The following is a 21,838-nucleotide window of genomic DNA, read 5'->3' as shown; positions in this document are numbered from 1 at the left end:
GTGGTATGGAGATGGTTTGAGCACTGAGGAAGAATGTAAGATACTTTAGAGTGTGTATAGTATAAGATATTTATTGATTTGGAGAATATCATGTGAATTATGGGAAAATATTTATTATTTGAAAAAGCTGACCTGTATCACATTTGCAAAAATGCTTCTATTCATTGATATGTTCTATGTAACATGATCCAACACAATGAATACAACGCTTATAGAATCCTCGACTTGTTTAATCCATACTTCCATACTAATATTATTAAATGCAAAAGTAACTCTGTCTGTTAAATTTTTGTGACTAAATTGCTGTACAGATTTTGGTGAAATCCCCCCCCCCCCCCAAAAAAAAAAAAAAAAAAAAAAAAAAAAAAAAAAAAAAAAAAAAAAAAAAACCCTGAGAGGTTGAAATAGGGAATGAATTATCGTTTTCTACATCAGTGAACATAAAACATGTTACAATTATTAAATTTGTTGCATAATATACATGTTGTATAATGTATAGCTACTTCAGTAGCACAGTGCGCCACAGATGCGCACTTCTGCCCATGCCCCTCCTCACACACCATTCAGCAGCGATGCTGTATGTGTCATTGCGTCTTGCATTGTGATAGTCATGGTGGGGGGAGGACAGGAAATTGGGGGGTTACGGGTTACGCACACCCAAACAGGCAGACAAGTGAGGGCAGCTGACATTATTGCATATACAATAGCCTACTTAGTTATCATCACTCGTAACAAAACTACTGATTTGTGAGAGCAACCACAGGTAACAGCTACTTCATTACTAAAGTTTTTAGTGCTTGCGTAAATACTTCTTCATGCTCTACTTGCTGAAAGCTCATATGAATCATTTGGTTTTTTTCCCAATTTAGGAGGGAAAGCCAATGGAATTTGGTCAGTCAGGAAATCTACAAATACCATTAGCAAATGGAAATATAATGAAGATTCCATTAGCCTCAATTAATATTTCTGAAGAAGTAAACAAAACAGGTATATGGAAACAAGTTAATGAAGGAAATTACAAAGAGAAAGAAGAGAAAAAGAAGAAAAGTCCTAGTAAAAACAGGTAAAAACTTTAACATGTAATTAAGTGATATTATATTTCGAAAAATGCATATTTTTGGAGAGAATTATAATGCATACATGAGAGTAGTCAACCGTTACATGACAATTTTTTGTTTTAGCCTCAGCACCTTGTTTCTTATTTGATATTATTATGATGTATACATGTATATGAAGAACAGTTATTAACTTATTATTTTAACATGTTTTCTTGAATACATTATCAGTAAAATGAATACATTATCAGTAAAATATCCTGAGATAAAAGAGGTCTTTCAGTTGGATAGGATGTGTAAACAGTTCTCATGTCCCAAAGAACTGGAGCTTATTACTGTAATTACAGCTGTGAGTGTTATAGCTATCATACTCAGCATTTACTTACAATCACCACAATTTGGCTTAACTTATTGCAATGGACTTGAATACAAAGAGTAGTGGTACTTAAGCATGCAGAACTACCTTAATAAGGATTTGCAGTGCACTTATGGATGATTAAGTGATATGATTCGACTGGTCTAATCTGTATTGTAAAAATTACTTTTGAACTAGATTAACTTTCAAGGAAATGTACTGTTTTCTGAGTTACAAAGAACTGAAAGACTAAAATCCCAGCATTTTGTTTGGTGAAGATATTTGAAGTAGTGCTGAGTGGAAAATGACTGAATGAAGCCTCTCTGAAAGCTTCATTTCTTGGCATATCAATTATAGCTTGGTGAACTACGCTTCCAAGATTTATACTTTTCTCATTCTGTTACAGTAATATGTAAGTTATTAACACCTTTATTCATTATTAAATATTCAGTATACCAAAAAATCTTTGGGGTTACAGACCTCATAAACTAATGAATCAGTGTTTCAAAGAGTGACCTTCATCAGTGTAAGTAATTACTGAGGTAATGCGACATTAACTTTAGTATATATCTTCACTCTGGCCCTATAATTCCTTAAAAGCCACACAAATAATATTTGCAGTATGGCTGAATATCAGGAGTGGTAGGATAGTAACTAATGTTTTTTTTATTGATAAATAAATTGTTAGACAAAATTTTTGGTCATTATTTACCTTCTTGAGGTAAAATATTTAGTACTGCAAATTCGAACACATAAAAGTAAATGTGGCAACACTATCCTAGTTTTTGGAACTGTTTGTTTTGAAAGCTAGAACAGAGTCAAAACTTTTGTTTTTATGTATCTATTGGCAATACTGAACATTTCTGCTCCTGACAGTAAGCTGTGATCAACAGTTGTGTCCTATAAGTTATTACTTTCCTCAGTTGAGTTTGTCATTATTGATTATAATTTACAAGGGAATTTTAGTAGCTCACTTTGGTGAATCAGGAGGAGCAATTTTTGTGATGTGACACTGCACTCGTGCTTGAGATGGATCAGTACAATGTTTTCCTTTGCAGAAATGTTTACAGCCAGATGTTATGAGACAAACTTTGTGGTGCAGTCTGTCTGTATACATGTTGCAGCTTGAAACATAGATGACAGAAGACTGTAGCCATCATTATTGTTCATATTGGTGGTCCACTAGACTAACTTGCTCTCCTCTCATATCTTTCTTTCTAAGATACAACACTGCCTAGGTAACATGTAACCTCCTCAAGCTATTGATATTTAAACCACTTTCAGTTGTGTATGAATGTTCACAGGAAAGGTTTTATGATTTCAGATCAAATCTTTGAGTGTGCATCTACGAGAGAGGAAACACATAATTGACATTATGATAAGAAACAGATACCTTTCCTAATAATCTGTGCTTATGACAACCAATATGAAATTCATATGTCAGTAAAACATTTAACCTCTGATAAGGAAGGAGGGGGATTCAACCTCCTCAAAATAAAATACTGTTACCCACGACAAGCAGGCGTCACAGTTCATATTGACCAGCTGAAAACAGTTTTTCACCTCATTTGCCTACAATGAAAAGAACAAAATAAGAAAACAAGGAAAGGTAAAAACCCAGCTAGCAACATTGAAAACCCACAGTTAAGAAAACTCATTTCCTACCAGGAAGCAACCTTCCAAATGCCCAACCCTGCAGGGTGACACTGATAATCGATGTGCTCATGTGTGTCACAGAGGGCACTAGTGCCACCATATACAAAGTGGGGAAAGTTACAAACATTTTCACATGTATCCAAACAGGGCCGGCTTTAGCCATCCAGGTGCCCCGGGCGAGTCGTCCAGTTGGCGCCCTTTATTGTATAAATAGTGAACCTGGCAGTGCTTTGCAACACGGTATTGGACTGTTTTCTAGAAATCGTCTTAAGTGGTTAATGGCGTCATCTTATGGTCATAACATGGTTTTTTCCATCGTAAATTTGAGTATTTTATTTTTTTAAATGGAAATGAAATCCAAATAATCTGAAAGCCCGCTAAGACGCTCCATGTGAGTCTTGTGTAGCCTGTGACGTCAGTCCAGCATGCTGCTGTCGCTGCCGTAACAGTCAGTATAGCAGTGATATATTGTTTGGGCATTCACGTTTTGGGAAATTGTCTAAAAATATTGCGTAGTACTGCACTGTGCATCTACAACAACCCCAGAAAATTGTTTTTGCGTGTTCCAAACAAAGAAAAGATGCGTAAAATGTGGTTGAAACAGGCTCGTGTATCCCAAATATTTCTTTTCTTTTCTGACGCACCCCTGTACTAAAGCGAACAAAACAAAACAAAAATTATTCAAATTGGTCAACCCATTTCTTTGTTTTGGTGAGACTAACACACAACAATTGATTTTTATATATAGGAGGTAATATGTATAACGAAAAAACACTAATTTTGAATTGGGTACCATATTTTTATTGAATTTAATATAACTGTAAGCCATAAACCTATATTTTCTGTCAGTCATCTGAACACAAAACATATTACGCCTAATGAGAAACAATTATAAACGACTAAAATTTTACTTTTATCGCTTTTCTGTCGGCAAAGTCTCTGATCAGATTAGCAAAGTCCAGGTTTTCTGCAACTTCATTTTCAATGGACAGTGAGGCCAAACTGGTTAGTCTTGTTTGAGACATTGTAGACCGCAAGTACGTTTTTATCAACTTCAGTTTGGAAAAACTGCGTTCGCCGCTTGCGACAGTCACTGGTATTGTTAGCAAAATACGTAACGTTATCCAGATGTTGGGATATAACTCTTGAAGATTATGCTTTTTTATGAAGTTTAAGGCTTCAATAGGCGTTGCCTGGCTGTCTTCGAGATAGTGTTGCAGGTCTAAAATTTCGTCGCACAGCAAATTTCCATCAATATCTGACTTCATGTTGACAGTTGACTTTTCTTGTAATTTAGAACAGCATTGTATTAGTTCTTCTTTATTTTGATTTTTTTAATGTCAAACAAGAAACTCCACGTCGCAGAAAATTCTTGCATCTGTTCAAATCTTTCTTTCATGGATATGTGCACGGTGTCCAACAGTGCATTGAAAAACTCTACTTTAAACTTCTTTTTTGGGTCAGTTATTTGATCATCAACAGCCTCTTCACCCGGCCTGCGTTTAATACGTCTTAATCGCATTTGTGGTTTAAATAATGGCTGCGTATCAAGATCCGAAGCCAGTTCAGTTGCTGTTACAATAGCTTGTTCGAAACCTGTTTGTCTATGTGTTTCCAAATAAGAGCAACATTTGTCAAGGATTCCCATAAACTCGACAAAGTTGATTGTGGGTGACTGACTTGCTTTACTCACAACGTTAATTTGAAACAGAACATCATACCATGTCACGAGAGAAACAATGAAGCTGAAGTCTTTTAACTGTCCTCCTAGTGTTGTCGCTTCGTGTGACACCGCAGCATCGTTTTGTTCAGTAGCATCGGCCAAGGAAACCAAAGCGTCATGCATTTCGCATAATTGATAACGAACCGCTTTGACGCTATCAATTCGAGCTTCCCAGCGTGTGTCACTTACATTTTTAAGGGTGTATATCTTCAAATGGTTGGTCAAAATTTTCCATCTATTTACCGATCCAGCAAATAGATTAAACATTTTTTGTAACATTCCGAACAGTGTCACGGATTTTTCTGATGATTTTGCCGCATCACACAATACCAAATTATAACTATGGCATCCACATGGCACAAAAAAAGCTAGTGGATTTAACTTCTTAATTCTGTTCTGGACGCCTTTATTTTTCCCCTTCATGTTCGCGCCGTTATCGTAGCCCTGTCCACTGCAGTCATTCATGTTAAGGTCAAGATCACTCAATGTTTTTAAAATGCTTTCTGTGAGGCCTTCACCGGTTGTATCGTCTATTTGCAGAAATGAGATGGAATGTTCTTTTAAACTTACGCCATCCTCTGTTATGTCGGCGCATCTTAAAAGTTATCGAAAGTTGTTCTTTGTGGCTTATATCTGGAGTACAGTCAGCTATGATTGCATAATACTTTGACATAACGTGTGATGCCATGAGTTCTATTAATTCATTTTGTATATTTTTGCCGCAATAATGGTCAGCCAAATCACCATTCAATGCCAGTCTGACGTGCTCTTCCATGATTGGATCAAACTTTGCCAGTAACTGTACAAGACCTAAGAATTTTCCATTATTTGGGGTAAATAATTTATCTGATAACCCTCTGAATGCCATATTATTTTCAGCCAAATACAAAGTAATGTGCATCAATCTTTGAAGCACATTGCTCCATCGTAAACTTTCTTTAGAAATTAGCTTTTGTTCTTCCTTGTCAATAGTTAATCCAGCTTTAAACCTGATTTCAGCTTCAGTCCATTGAGTAAATGCTTTTTTGTGGCTAGGACTATTTTCATGCAGTTTCAGAGCTTCACTTAAATGTTTCCAATTTCTGAAACCCACAGTGGTAGTCAAATTAGTAGTTGACTTTAAATCAAACATTCGACAACAAAAGCAAAAGACACTGTCGTTTGATACAGAATAAACTAGCCACCGTCGTCTGATAGTTTCTTCGTTTGATAGTTTTCTTGTGTAATGAGTTGAAGAGAAATGACGCCCATCTTCATCTTTTGGAAAGTTATTTAGACATACTTGTGAGGGTCCACATATTATAATGCGATCTATATCTCTAGCATTAAGTACTTTTGGCCACGTACCTACATCAGAAACATTGTATTCTTTTATTGCAAGAACGTTGATACTTTCATCGACCACAGATGTCATGTGTTGATTTTGACTTGGAGAAATATCAGAGGATTCATGCAAAGATGTACTGCGCTGGTCAATTTGATCACCTTCAATAGGTGATTGTATATTTTTTGTGTATAATTGTTCACAGTCTGAAGAAATATTTGCTGATACATGGACTTTTGATTCAATATCTGAAGTATTTGCCTTAGAATTTCCTTTAAGGTACTTATAAATATTCATGTGCTTTTTAGTTTCTTCAAGAACTTTTTCTTTTTCAGCTTTTCTTTTCCGATTTTCTGAACCAGAAAGCTTTTTTTTAATCATTTCCTTCTCTTCTGGCATGATTTAATAATTTGACAAATTATTGCTTGGACACTGCTCTATTTCGTGACCACAATATTCGATCTATAACAAATAAAGAAATTCACCTATCAGTAGACGTAACTAGAAAAAAACCTGAACTGAAAGATAAAAATGTTTTTCGCACCTACCAGAAAATTAAAATGTTGACACACTCACGGCACTCGTTTCACTCACAATTATTCAGCCACGAAAACATGACCGCTGCCTCCAACTCTTACTGACAATTACTGACATGCGGGTGCAAATCGTAGCGCTGCCAACATATGCAGTCTAACAAACATTGTGTGGCGCTGTATTATTTCAGTAAGTTAGGGGAGAATTCTCTATGAATGCAGTGCATGCATTGCATGATCTATTAATTAATGTACATGAGTCATTAAGTCACAAATATTCGATATAAATACATTCGTATTAATTAAATCATAATGTAATGTATATTTCACAGTCTGTATTTTCTTTTATTTGGAGCGACCGGTAGTTTCTGTTGTAAACGAGAGATGGTGCGGCTGCATGGGCTCTTCCTTGTTGCAGTTCTTGAAACAAATAAGAGAGGCGCTTTGGTAGAGCCCGTGCTAGCCCACGTCAAACATGGATGGTTGCAGACAATACGAAGATTGCATTCAGCATGATTTCTCTTCTGCTACCCCGAATTCATCGCGTATTCGTGAGATTAGCGACGTATGTTGAATGAGACTGAATAATATTTTAGTTTTGCGAAATGGGTGATTGTAAATTGTAATTTTTTTTTTTACATGCGTTTAGTACGTGGCGCCCCTTGGGCCCCGGCGCCCTGGGCGACCGCCCGAGTCGCCCCACCGTAAAGCCGGCGCTGTATCCAAATATCATGAGAATAACTGAGGCCCACATTATGCAGCATACCCACATAAACTGTAAAACCTTCAGCATCAAAGCTGTTACAACCAAATAGACCAGATCCAAGAGCATATAACAGGAAGTCAAGAATCAATAACAAAGCAGTTGAACAACTGTGACATTATGTCCTTGAAAGGCATCAAAGTTTGACAGTATATTGTAATGTGTTAACCCCGCCTGATTGTTGAGGGTGTGTTGGGGTTATAACGGTAGACTCCAAATAATTTAAATCTCTTCCAGAATGTTTAAGGTCTGACCCTTTACTTCTCTGTGTAGGACTTTTAAATTATTAGTTACGCCTGTTACGGAGGGGCCAGATTCACATAAGTGGCTATTTAAAGTAGATTTTGAATTCCTTAGACTCTGGTGTTGTAGGAACCTAATACCAAAACCTCTGCCAATCTGCCCCACATACATGGCAGGACAACTGTCACAACTGATGCAGTATGCACCAGTAGTGTCAACTTTTCACAGACTACCTTCTCTCTATTTACAAGTCTTTGACCAAGATTCTGTGGGATGAAGAATGCTGGCTTTATCTTTTTCATCCTTAACTTTTTGCCTACTTTCTGTTAAGTCCTGCCAAAGTATGGTATTCTATGATAACCAGTGAACTCATCTTCCCCTTCCTACAATGTCTGTCGTATGATTTCATTACCATTTGACCTCTGCTTTTACGTAGTGTATTCTTTCTTAAGCAGTATCCATTATTAATATTCTTAATCATTGGAATCATATCCACTATCATGTGTAACATGCAGAATACACAGAAATTCTGAGTCATGTGCCTCCTTAGACAGGGGTACACTGTAAAGGTGGACAACATTGACCTAAAAGCTGCCATCACGTACACAAAGGGGTGATTATAATTGTGGTGTAAAACAGTATCTGTCACTGTAACATTTCTAAAAATGTTGTAGTCAGTCCTTGTATCCTATACTGAAATTGTTGAAGTTAAGTAAGGTAACCATCCTCTCACTGTTTTCTTTGGTAAACTGCACCTTTGCATGTATAGCATTCACTTTATCAACAAAATCACAGCATTCCCTCTTAGAACCATTGTACAGTAGAAATATGTTGTCTATGTATCTGCACTATAGTACAATTTTACTAGTGTAGGTGTGAAGCAGAGCACCAATATCACTTTCAGACTTACTCATAAATACTTTACTTAGATCTAAAAATTTCTCTATAGGATACAAGGTTGAGTGTGATTTTTAGAGAGGTACAATGATGGATACTGTTATACACTGCAGTCCTATTGACCCTTTTGCATACAAGGTGGCTGCTTTTAAGTGAATTAGAGTTTGATAAATAGAAAAGAGCATTGTTACCTGCAACAGTCAGAAGAGTGCTTCATTGGTGTTGCATATTTTAGCAATTTTGATTGGGGTAAACTTAGGCTGCAATGTTCTTCTTCAGCATGCCAGTGTATAAATGTGTACAGAATCAGCTAAGTGAAAAATCCATGCAGTGTGCACATTTGTTTACATATAAATGCCAAATTAGGAATTTTCCTTTGTGTGTACAAGGTCGTGTGCCAATTTAAAGTTCTACTTTTACATATTTTATGTTGGCATTGCTTCTGCGGAATCTTCACTGATTGTATCAATACCCATTTGTATTGTGATATATTGTGAAATTTTGAACATTTGCAAGTGCCGTGATAAACTAGTACTATTATCGTCAATTGTAGGCTTAAATTGTGCTCTTTTAAATTTTTTTAGAACAGGCCTATCCTTGTTAAAAACAAACATTCTTTAATTTCTTTGTACAGTTGTGTGAGAAACAGGTTAGTTTGAGAATTTCTGGATGCTTACAAAACTATATTTTCGTAAGTTTCTGATACAAGTGTTTCGGATACATAATTTCTTTCATAGCAAATCAGTATTTGTGGTTCACAGTTCAGCCAAAGAATATATCACCCTTGAATTTCATTGTATATCAGTGCAAATAAACATGTGTTTTTGAGACTTTTCGGAAGCTGGCATCATCCTTTGCATAATCTATGAGCACTTCGTTGCAAATTGGCATTTGTGGTTTAGTTACTGTAGCAGATTTTCTAACTAACATATTAATTCTGTTTTCTCGTTTACTAACAATTATAATTCACATCAAAACATATTAGGAATCTAGTAATTTTTACCACAGGTTCTTGCTTTGCCTTGATAGAAATCTCATTTTTCAATTCTTAAAGGGAATTCACAACTTTTTAGCTCAATAGATCAAAAGATAATCAGTGGGCTTAAGTTAAAGTTATTTCACCACTGCCTTGTAATACGTTGCACCAGCCAAAATGCAGCCCCATTGCATATACGGTTCTCAAACACTGGATGAGTTGGTTGACTTTCATAAGCAGCTGGAAATCGCCCTGGCCACTGTCAAATGATTGGCAGTTGCTGTGAATTGTTGTGTTGGAAGAGCTCCAGAGAGTCATGTCCCTGTGATACCTGTACCAGAATTACATCAAGTACTATCCTCTCATGTGAATCCTGCCTCCTCTGCAGAAAGTACAGGAGCTGTCATTACCTGTCACATGACTGCAGGTGGCATGTCAATGGTAGATCTAGGCATCCTGTACAGGGTGGACAGAGACCACGGAGGACTCAGGGTGTTGTACCTATCTCCCTAATCAACAAGTTTGAGGCCTTTCACTGAAACTGAAAGTGAGGCAGTGGGCTCACTCCACCTGTTTCAATGAAACCTGTTTCGTTCAGTGTCAGGAGGTGGCAAATGAAAAAGGGTAAGGGGTCTATCAATCATCGACAGTTCAATTGTTTGATGAATGATGGTACCCCTTAGGAAAACTGCAACAAGGGACAGCAAAGGACACCAGCTTCACTCATTGTGTATGCCTGGGAGCCTCATTTAATAGGCTATTTCAGCAGCCATTGAGGGAACAGGGTGCAACCAATTGCAGGTTGTGGCACTCGTTAGAACAAATGATGCCTTTCATCTGGTCTCTGAGGTCATTCTGGGGTCATTCCGGCAACTGGCAGAGAAGGTTGAGAAGGCCAGTCTTGTGTGTGGAGTTTCAATGAAGCTCACAATTTGCAGCATTGTCCACAGAACTGACCATGACCCTTTGCGCTGTTGGGTTGAGAACTGTAGGCTCCCCCTAAATAGGTCAGGTGTGTGGTACACATCACAGGCTGCCACTCAGGTAGCTGACTGTGTGTGGGGTGCACACAAGGGTTTTTCAGATTAGAGGATTCTCCATCCAGTACAGATAACAATAGCTGTAGGAAACCCAGAAGTATCAGTGTAAGATCGAAAGAAATGCCTCCCACAGGTGAGAGAGTTAAAATCCTAATGGTAAACTGCAGAAGCATTCACAACAAAGTGTCATAGTTTTAAGTGCTCATAAAAAGCAGTAAATCTAACATAATACTAGGTACAGAAAGCTGGTAGAAACTTGAAATTGATAGCAGTGAGATTTTCAGGGAGAATTTAAATGTATATCGAAAGGATAGGCAAATGGGAAATGGAGATGGTGTATTTGTTGCAGTAGACGAGAAACTCAGGTCCACCAAGATAGAAATTGAAGCTGCATTTGAGATTGTTTGGGCAAGACTTGGTATCAAGGGTTGATGTAAAATGATAATTGACTCCTCCTGTTGCCCACCAGACTCATCTCCTGATGTTACCAAAAACTTTGAAAACCTCAGTTCACTTGTACTTAAGTTCCCCAGTCATACTGTAATCATCAATCAAGTGGGAAAATTACAGTTTTGTTAGTGGTTAGTGTGATAAGACATCCTGTGAAACTTTACTAAATGCCTTCTCTGAAAACTATATAGAACAGGTACTTAGGAACTCCCACTCATGATGGAAAAATATCGGATCTAATGGCAACAAAAAGACCTGATCTCTTTAAGAATGTCCACATTGAAACTGGTATCAGTGACCATGATGAGTTAGTGGCAACAATAATTACCAAAGCACAAAGAACAACTAAACCAAGCAGAAAGATACAGTGTATGTTCAGTAAACTAGATAAAAAAATTGGTAGTGTCATATCTCAGTGAGAAGATTGAAACTTTCAGCACAGGACAGGAGCATGTAGAGGAACTCTGGTTCAAGTTTAAAAGAATAGTTGACCATGCACTGGTTAGACATGTTCATAATGGGCGGGAACCTGGGCTATTGATAGAGAGATGCCGTAGAAATGCATTTGGTTGTCAAGAGAGCGATGTGTGATGCCTTGAGTGACTACTGTACCTGAATATTGTCGAGTGATCATATCTAAAGCTGTTAGTGGTACCAAAGTTAGTGTTAAAGCCCTATCGAAAGAGACAGGAATTGAAAATGAGGATAGCAAAGAAAAATCAGAAATGCTTAACTCCATTTTCCAGTATTCCTTTACAACAAAAAACCAAGGAGAATTGCCCCAATTTAATCTTCTTACCACTGGAAAGCTGAATGAAATAAGTATTAGTGTCAGTGATGTTGAGATACAGCTGAAATCATTAAAATTAAACAAAGCTCCCGGCCCCGATGGAACTCCTGTCAGGTCCTATGGAGAATCTGTGGCTCAGTTAGCGCCTCTTTTAACTGTAATCAAGTGTAGATCCCTCAAACAAAACAATCTTGCCCAGTTCTTGGCAAAAGGCACAGGCCACACCCATCTACAAGAAGGATAGTAGAAGTGATGATCCACAAAGCGACCGTCCAATTTCCTTGATATCAATTTGTTGTAGAATCTCGTAACGTATTCTGAGCTGAAACATGGTGAGGTATCTTGAACAGAATGACCTCTTCAGTGCCAACCAGCATGGATTTTGAAAATATCAGGCATGTGAAACACAACCCAGTTTGCACTTTTCTCGCATAACATACTGAAAGCTTTGGATCAATGCAACCAGGTAGCTGCAGTATTTCTTGATTTCTGAAAAGCATTTAACTCAGTACCACACCTATGCTTATTGTCAGAAGTACAATCATATGGGGTATCAAGTGAAATCTGTGAGTGGATTGAGTAGTTTTTGATAGGGAGGATGCAGCTTGTTATCTCGAATAGAGAGTCATCATCAGGTGTAGAAGTAACTTCAAGTGTGCCCCACTGAGGTTTGTTGGGACCCATGCTGTTCATGTTGTATATTAATGACCTTGCAAACAATATTAATAGTAAAATCAGGCATTTTGCAGATGATGGAGTTATCTATAATGAAGTACTACCTGAGAGAAGCTGCATAAATATTTAGTCATATCTTGATACAATTTCAGCATGATGAAAATATTGGCACCTTGTTCTAAATGTTCAGAAATGTAAAATTTTGCACTTCACAAAATGAAAAACAAACATAGTATCCCATAACTATAACATCAATTAGTCACTGTTGGTATCAGCCAACTCATACAAATACCTGGGTGTAACATTTTGTGGGGATATGAAATGGCATTATCACACAGGTTCAGTCGTGAGTAAAGCAGATGGTAGACTTCAGTTTATTGGTAGAATACTGGGGAAGTTCAATCAGTCTGCAAAGGAGATTGCTTACAAGTCACTCATGTGATCCATTCTAAAATATTGCTCAACTGTGTGGGACCCATACCATATAGGTCTAGCAGGGGATGTTGAACGTATACAGAGAAGAGCGGCACAAATGATCATAGGTTTGTTTAATGATGACACAATGTCATAGAGATACAAAGGAACTGGAAGACTCTCGAAGATTGACGTAAACTACCCCAAGGATGCTGGCTTACGAAGTTTCAAGAACCGGCTTTAAATGATTTCTCTAGGAATGTACTACAACTCTGTCTGCCCTTGAGTCTGGTCTATCTGGTTTTAAAAGATTTGTATGGTGAAGTATTTTGTAGTTTGTATGATTATGCCATGTAACAGGGGCCTCAATCATTCTCATGATATTTGGATATGTGTGAAAATATTTGTAACTTTCCCTGCCATGTGTATGGTAGTTTAAGAGCCCTCCAACAGACACATGAGCGAACTGACTATCACTTAGCCCTATACACGGTGAGGCGATTGGAAGATTGCTGTCCACCGCGTCCTGATATGAAGTGAGTTTTCATAGCCATGGGCTTTCAGTGTTGTTAGCTGGGGCTTTTGCTTTTTCTTGTTTTCTTATTTTGCTCTGTTCTTTGTAAGTAAACAAGCTTTTAACATGTCAGTTTTTCATCTGGTCAATTTGAACTATTATGCCCTGCATGTTGCGGGTAACAGTATTTTATTTTGAGGAGATTGAGTCATCCCCCTTCCCATACCAGGGCTTAAATGTTTTACTGATGTATGAGCGTTCCACATTGGTTGTTACGAGCATAGATTATTAGGACAGGTATTTGTTTTATCTTACTGTTGATTGTATGTTTCCTACCTTGTAGACATACACCTGGAGATGTGATTCAATATCACAAAACCAGTCATGTTCCTATAAAAGTTAAAGTAAGGCTGAAAGTAGTTTATTTCAGAAACATGGATTACTTCAGCTGCAGTTTCCCTCAGCAGGAAAGTGTATTCATATTTACATTTATTCTGATATTTTGGCACTGCAGATTTATTATGTTATCTGAGCCATGCATAAAATTTTTACCGCTTCTCCATAGCACCATATGACAAAAAAAATATCAAGTTAACAAAGCCAGCATTTTTATTGCAGCAGCATGGCACAAAGTGCTGATTCATTCGATGCTTTCATGAAGAACAGCTTGCTTAATGTAAAAGTGTACAGGCCACCAAGTGGTACACCAGGATGACCACAGTCTACAAAGTGCTTATCAGCGCCTATAGATACTTGTGCATTACATCACACCTCTACCCCCAGTAGAACAGTTTCATATTACATAAGTTGAAATAGAGTACTCACCAAAATGTGATGCGGACTACATAAAACTGGAACTGCAGAAGCTGCGTACCTCTTCAGAGCAAACTGATTTAGTGGAGAAACCATCAATGATAATCATGCCCACTAAAAATGAGTTACAGAGTAGAGAAATTGGAATAATTGTGTATCACTCTTCTAGCCCTCATGCAGGAAACTACAAACCACGTGGGCAAAATTCTGCACCAGATGGGCAGTAAAGCAATCTACCACAGCAAAAAAAAAATTATACAAGGTGTACAACTTTGCTTCCGCCATTTCTTCCCCAACATTTGAGGCTTTAATGAAACAAATTAGTTACACATGTATCATTCAAAGTATTTTCCATTGCTGGCCACTACTTTCTCCCATCTTTCAGGCAGTGTACAAATCCTGCGTCGAAAAAATTGTTCATCTTTTGAAGCGATCCACGAATCAATCCAATTTGTGACTTCTTCATGAGATCGGAAATGTTGGTCAGCCAGGCCTTGTGCCATTGATCTTAACAGGTGATCGTCAGAGGGAGAAATGTCTGGAGAAGACGGTGGGTGGGGTAGGACTTCCCATTTTAATGTTTCTGAGTGCATTTTGACCTCTTTTGCAATGTGTGGTCGAGCGTTGTCATGCTGCAAAATCACTTTATTGTGCCTCATGCTGTATTTCGGCCATTTGTGTTTTAATGCTCTGCTCAGATGCATTAATTGCATTCGATAATGAGCACCTGTGATTGTTTCACTTGGTTTTAACACTTCATAGTACATGATGCCAAGATGGTCCCACCAAATGCAGAGCATGATCTTGGAGCCTTGAATATTCGGTTTGGCCGTTGAAGTGGAGTCATGGCCGGGATATCCCCATGATTTTTTGCAATTAGGGTTATCATAATGAACTCATTTTTCGTCCCTGGTCACAATGTGGTGCAGAAATCACTTCGGTTTTTGCCACTGAAGCAACTGTTTACAAACACCGCTCAACGTCTCTTGGTTTCAGCTCACAAGGGATCCAAGTTCCTTCTTTCTGAATCATGCCCAAAGCCTTGAGACATTTTGAAATGGCTTGCTGTGTCACTCCCACTAATCGTGCCAATTCTTCTTGAGTTTGATGCGAGTCTTCTTTCAGCAATGTCTCCAATTCTGCATCTTCGAAAACATTCTCTCTTTCACCACTGTGGCGGTCTACGATGTTAATATCACTGTTCTTGAAACATTGAAACCACTCATGACACGTTCTTTCACTAATAGTGCCCTTACCATATGTACTTGAGAGCATTCAATGAGACTCAGCCACTGTTTTCTTCATATTGAAACAAAACAGTAACACCTCGTGCAAATGACGAGAATTAGTGTTGTAAACTGACATTTTCAAACAAGAACAACTTTATGATGCAGACACAAATCAACTAATGTTTGGAGGAGGTTATGTTAACTGAGTTCCAGGCTAACTGCCTGACATTTGCAATCTGTTTCTTTCAACCGCTACTTACCGTTGTTACAACCTATCGGCAAATGGCAGAAGCAAAGTTGTACACCTTGTAAACTTTTTGAGGTCAGCCATAGATGTTGCTTTTGTGATTACTGCAGATTATTGTACTTCATAGAGAGCAATAAACTGTCAGAATGTTGCTAAAGAAGCACAAATGTCATACATGGCTTCGACAACACAGTTTATCCACAGTGTCAGAATACCAAAATGAATGCAGAAACTTGTATAGTTTTTGAAGGCTTGTGTAATCTTTAGATGGTCATTTACCATCAAAAGAAAAATAAGAGAAGTGACCAATACAGTCAAGCAGCCTACTATCATGAACCAACCTTAATGATGGTTGTAAGTAATTATTGTCTTGGCTGTGTGCAGTAACCAGCATAGACACTGACTACACTCGCATGGTTGCCCTGTAAAGCACAGCCATTAACACTCAGGGGAAGGCACACAGTGTACTGACCCCGGCAACATAACAGCCACCAAACATCACAGGAGCAACACTGTGTCACAAAAATAACTCTTTCCTTAATCTATAAATGTGTGTCAATAAAATTCCATCTCAAATCCCAGTCAGTGAAGAACATCAGCTCACTATGTTTCCATTGTTGACTTTTATTTACACTTCTTATAAGAAATTATCAAGATAGGAGCAAATACAGGATGTTGAATTTGCATTGCCCCAGCAGTATTTGATACTCTGATAGAATGACAGCAGCAACATTGATTTGTCATTTTACAATACTGTCATTTCCAACCCAAAAAAATTTATGGATACTGACTTCAGTTGGAAAAGCTTATTAACTTGTACCATAACCAATTTCATTCATTGTTTTGAGAGCTAAGGTTATAAACAAATTCTAAATTTTGTGCTTTGAAGAATCTTTGTGATATTCAAGGGGTAAAGAAAATTGACTGTCAGATCAAAAAAACTGACATTTAGATGTGTTCTTCTTTTTGATTTCAACAGAAGAGAAAAATTTAGTGGCAGTCATTCAAAATATTTCTGCATTCTACAGGGAGAATGCATTGTTAAGTGGCAGTGTAAGAGTGTGCCATTGTAACAATAGAAATTTGTAATTTTTGACAAGTCTGTTATTCATGAGGACCATCTCAAGACATAAATCCATGATGAATCATCTAAGTCAGTCCAGCCAATATGAGATTTAAGGAAATCAGTTCTGTCAATCATTGTGTGACATCTGCTTTGCCAGGAAATATGACGTACAAATCAACAGGTGATAATTAGTGCATCACTGTGTACCTGTTATTTAGCGTGTGAACAATATTCACCATCCTTATCCGAGATTGTTATTTTAGAGAAGAATATTTGCCTTTTTATGCCAACATCAAAGAGAGAAATCCCAATAAAAATGTGGAACATTTCTGACCATCCATTGAAAATAATAATTCGCATTTGGTATCATGTAATGCAAATTTACATCTTATGTATGTAATTGTAATAGCTGACATTTGCTGCAAACAACAGAGGCTGCATCAAGAACTTTTACAAGGTGATGAAACAAATCCACAAACTACCAACAAGATTAAAGCTGCAGCAATTAAGGAGCTTGGTTGGGAGGTTACTACAATTCACAATCTTCTACTGATCCAGACACATCACATGTCAACATTTTATAGTCTCAGTCATTACTGAAAAGCTCTTTTCTAATCTGACAACTGCTTATGCTGTAACCAGCAGAGTCAAGAACCTATCCCAGATTGGAAAGAACTGATAGATAATGGCTGAGAATAAATCATGTAACTTAAAATTTCCAGACATCCCAATTAAGAGTGTATTTTAGTTTATTTTATAGTGCAGAAGTTGGACTAAGAATAAAAGATATGTGAAATGGAGAAAACTAGTTAAAACTTGAAAACCTGGTAAATGATTCAGGAATGGATTTTATCAACTACACAAGGAAAAATGACAGTCTTGAATGGCACTGAAAAACAGAATTGGAGATATCAGTTACATTTCTGAACAAATTTCATAATAAAAATTTATGAAAGCAAGTGTGTCAGTGAAAAATGAAGATGTATTTCGAAGTCACAAGCAACTATGGGAAACAAACTAAGAAGAGTAGCCCAATGAAGAGCAGTGTTACTGTCAGATAGTGATCAGTAACAACCTGGCGGTATTTGTATTAAAATGATTTATTATTTTTATAATGTGCACTAGTCTGCACATTTTTATTTTTGGCTAACATCTAGAAGCAATGTTCACTGAAGCATTTTATCAATATTATAAATATTGATGCCAAAAACTTATTAAATGGTCCACTGAAATATTTGGTACTAACGACCCTCCCTGGCTTTGCAAGAGTAGTACTAGGTACCTGCAGCCAGAAGACTTGTCTGACACACCAGTAATTTTGTTTACAGACATCTGCATAGAGTTATGATTAGAATTCAGAGTACCGTGTTAGGTAATTGAATATCATCTCTTTCGTATTACTTAAACAGTTCCAACAGTACTTGTTAGCAGAATTCTCATCCATATTTAATTGGAGTTTTGAGTGGCATCTCGTGGCAATAGTGGGAGCTGCAAGCTACATTGCCACCTGGTCCCCCCAACCTCAGCAACAGTTCAGTGCATGCTATGGCCACTTGCTGGTTGCCTGAATGCAGCATCAGTATGGCTCAGTATGCCTGACAGTAACAGAATTTGGTGCAAACTACAGCCACTTACTGGCTGCTCAGCTTCAGTGCCATCCAATGGGAGCTACATTTTCTGTGCGACTTTTTCCCACATTTTCACTTCACACCTCTTAAATATTCATGAGCTTAACATCTGACAAGCCCTGTAGCCTGTAGTACGTCACACCAGCCTTCTGATGGGGTAGCTCACACTGGTTTGGTGTTGCAGTTGGGCAGCCTTATACATATACCACATATGGATCATTCTAGATGGTTCTGCCATTCCCCACCAGATGGCAATGGCACCATTTCACAGTGACAGTACACTTTAATTCATCATATTTGGCCAATTTGCATGAAATATTTGTAAATTATAAGTGCAAACCTTCCTCATGAATTAGTCTATTAGTGTAAACTGTATCAAATTCCCTACAGTAGTTCCCGAGATTAGCCTGAACATACAGACAGAAACCACAGTGGGGGACTTCAGTTTATATATGTGTGGAATGGATGGAAGATAGATGTAAGGTATAACATGCACACTTTAAGGTGTTTAAATAAATGTTGCATTGCTTGTAGTTTGCTGTAAGCCTTTTTATTTGACTCAAGTTTAGTTGGCATCTCAGAGGCATGAAAGTTTACCTAAGGATCATTTTTAAATGGAAGTTTAAGTAGGTGGCTCTATGATCATCATCTGCGTGTCATGTACAAGACATGACTGAAGCAGTTTAGTGGGACATTTCAGAGGCCTAGGAGAAAAGTTTCCCTTGTAAAAATGCGTGGGTTGCAATCGAAATATATATACATATATATTAAAAAATATATATTTAAAAAAGGGGGGGGGGTTCCAGTCAGAAAATTATTAAATTCACTAAGAGACATGTGCACTGACCTGAATTTACCACCCAGACATAAACTTATAAAAAATTATGAGAGCAATCATAGCTTTTGGAACCACAAGGACATATCCCCTTCAGCAAGGAAAGAAAATAAGAAGAGTAGAAGGCCAGCATCAAACCAGCTGAGAAACTAATGACTTACTAAAAATGAGGAATGAGGAGAGACCAGGTTTTCAAGAATTTTGGCAAACAGTAGTTTATTTATCAATACCAGAGAAGGAAAGTTGCTACTCACCATATAGCGAAGATGCTGAGTCGCGATAGGCACAACAAAAAGATTCACTCAGTTATAGCTTTTGGCCATTAAGGCCTTTGTCAGCAGTAGACACACACACACACACACACACATACACACACACACACACACACACACACACACACACACACACACACACACCTGCAGTCTCAGAGAGCTGAAAACACAGCTCTCTGAGACTGCAGACGTGTGTGCGAGTTGCGTTTGTGTGTGTGTGTGTGTGTGTGTGTGTGTATGTGTGTGTGTGTGTGTGTGTGTGTGTGTGTGTGTGTGGGCGCGGGCTTGCGCGCGTCCGTGTCTACTGCTGACAAAGGCCTTAATTGCCGAAAGTGATGATTGTGTGAATATTTTTGTTATGCCTATCACGACTCGGCATCTCTGCTATATGGTGAGTAGCAACTTTCCTTCTCGGGTATCGTTACATTCCATCCTGGATTTTCCGTTGTTTAGTAGTTTATTTATGTAATTTTACACTTCCTTTCCCCAACCTTTCATGAGAAGTGAAAATGCTTTCAATAATCTTGCAATCCAAGCATTATTTCCTGCTACAGGTGACACTGATCACTTGTCTGAATAACCTCTGACATTTACTGCAATGCTGGTAGCTTTAGTAAGAATGGCTGGATAGTTCATGCTTATCCAGACAAACCTGTGTACTGGACCTTGTTCAGTGACTGAATATTTGCTTTATGATACAGCAGTGCTGACAGATTATCTAGTTTTAGAACTTCATTATTTCTGTTGATGCCATTCTCAGTTTTTTGAATTTATATGTCCTCTCTCAACATTTTGCATAGTAAAACACAACTTCTCTTTTAGAGAATCATATGTGGTTATCCCCTGTCAAGTCTGTTTTTATGTTCCTTGAGCCCTGTGTTCAATGTTTTTGTTATTCCAGTGTAAACGTAGCCACAAGTACAAGAACTCTTGTATAATCATCTTGACAATAATCTAGGATGCAGGTGTCATTTACAAAATTCAAACATGTTCACTTGTGTGTACACAGCATTTTTCCATTACAAATGTTTTTGTCATTGTGTCCAAATCTGATAGGATACAATCATCTGTGTATCTTATTGTTGATTCAACAGTTTCTTGTAGAGGCTACCTTTAACTGATCTATTCCCCCTCCCAACTACTGTGGCTCACAGATTCTCTAAGCATTGTCCAACAGTGATTTAATTCCTTCTCTCTTCTGCTTGGTAAAGGTATTTGTTTTTTAGGCAGGTTACCATCATCCATGTAGAAAACTGTAAGTAAACTGCCAGTCCTACATCCAAAACTGAGAACTAATCATATGCTTTCAGTGAGAACTTTGATGGAATTAATACCATTCAAAAATTTAGAAACTCAGAGAGTTGCATTTATTCTCATGATCATGTCACAAAAGTTCAACAACAAGCCGAAAATGTAGGTGGGGCTCTTCTAGGACATACAAAGAGCTGTTGCTTCAAAGTTTTGCAAATACGGTTATTAGATAACTTTTGAGTGGATTTTCAATTATTACTCAATCAGGTTGATCATAGAATTTGTTGCCTAGTTGATAGTAATTTGACATGGGACAATATCTAGAAAGATTTGTTATGACCTTTATGATGAACTTCTACTTGTGATATCACCTCATTCATAAAAAATCATGCTGAATATTGAAGTATCAGATTGGCCATAATATCTGTAGAACTCAATTTGAGCACTGTTAAGTCAAATTTTTCATGTAAGTGTTTGTTTCTCTGGTAAATGGCTGTAAGACAGTGGCTCCATGCTTGACAGTCTCAGTGGTGCACCTGGCCTGCAGTTTTTTGGTAAACAATACGTTCATGGTGATGTATCTTCTGACTTCAAGAGATACTTATTGTCTTTGGTAGTAACAGAAAGACCCACTAAAGCCAATTTTCTCCTTACCCCTTTAGCATTGCTCTTATCTGCCTGGATAATAAGGATTTCTATATCAGTATTTAAATCTCTAAGACATTTATTTCCACCTCCTGTTAAGTTACTGTAAGGTGATTTGCTCTTATTAAGTATTCTGGGAAATTCCATGTATACTTCAGTGACAGCTGGATTAGCTACTATACAGATCCTAACTTCAGTGTTGGATTATCCTAGATGTTGAAACAGTATATTCCCTCCTTGGAAAGTACAGTTATTTCCTTCTAGTATTGCTCTCTGTATGACATTTTAATAAAAATATGATCAGTTCCTGATTTTTTTAAAATATAAGCCAGAAAATATATTTAAAATTCCATAGATCCTTGAAGCAGCCACTGTAAGGTATTCAGTTAAAAAACACTCCTATTACACTATTTTTCTAAAAGCAATACTTGTTGGTCTTATATG

At 37.5% G+C, this 21,838-nt stretch overlaps 1 protein-coding gene across 8 annotated transcripts in view; it reads left to right on the top strand.

Moving 5' to 3' along the window:
• The window catches only part of LOC126457194 (sodium bicarbonate cotransporter 3), a 989,834-nt gene that overhangs the window by 929,887 nt on the left and 38,109 nt on the right, over positions 1–21,838 (top strand). For all 8 annotated transcript variants that reach the window (XR_007585444.1, XM_050093289.1, XM_050093286.1 and 5 more), the window contains one exon: positions 870–1,063. Coding sequence is in view for 7 of the 8 variants with exons in the window: in XM_050093289.1 (XP_049949246.1) it covers positions 870–1,063 (194 nt within the window). In the remaining variant the exon portion in view is untranslated. The remainder of the gene's footprint in view (positions 1–869; positions 1,064–21,838) is intronic.

This window comes from Schistocerca serialis, chromosome 2, assembly GCF_023864345.2.
Source record: "Schistocerca serialis cubense isolate TAMUIC-IGC-003099 chromosome 2, iqSchSeri2.2, whole genome shotgun sequence".
In the NCBI taxonomy this organism is placed as follows: Eukaryota; Metazoa; Arthropoda; class Insecta; order Orthoptera; family Acrididae; genus Schistocerca; species Schistocerca serialis.
The sequence above is the reverse complement of the archived record's forward strand: the minus strand, read 5'-3'. Positions and strand labels throughout refer to the sequence as shown.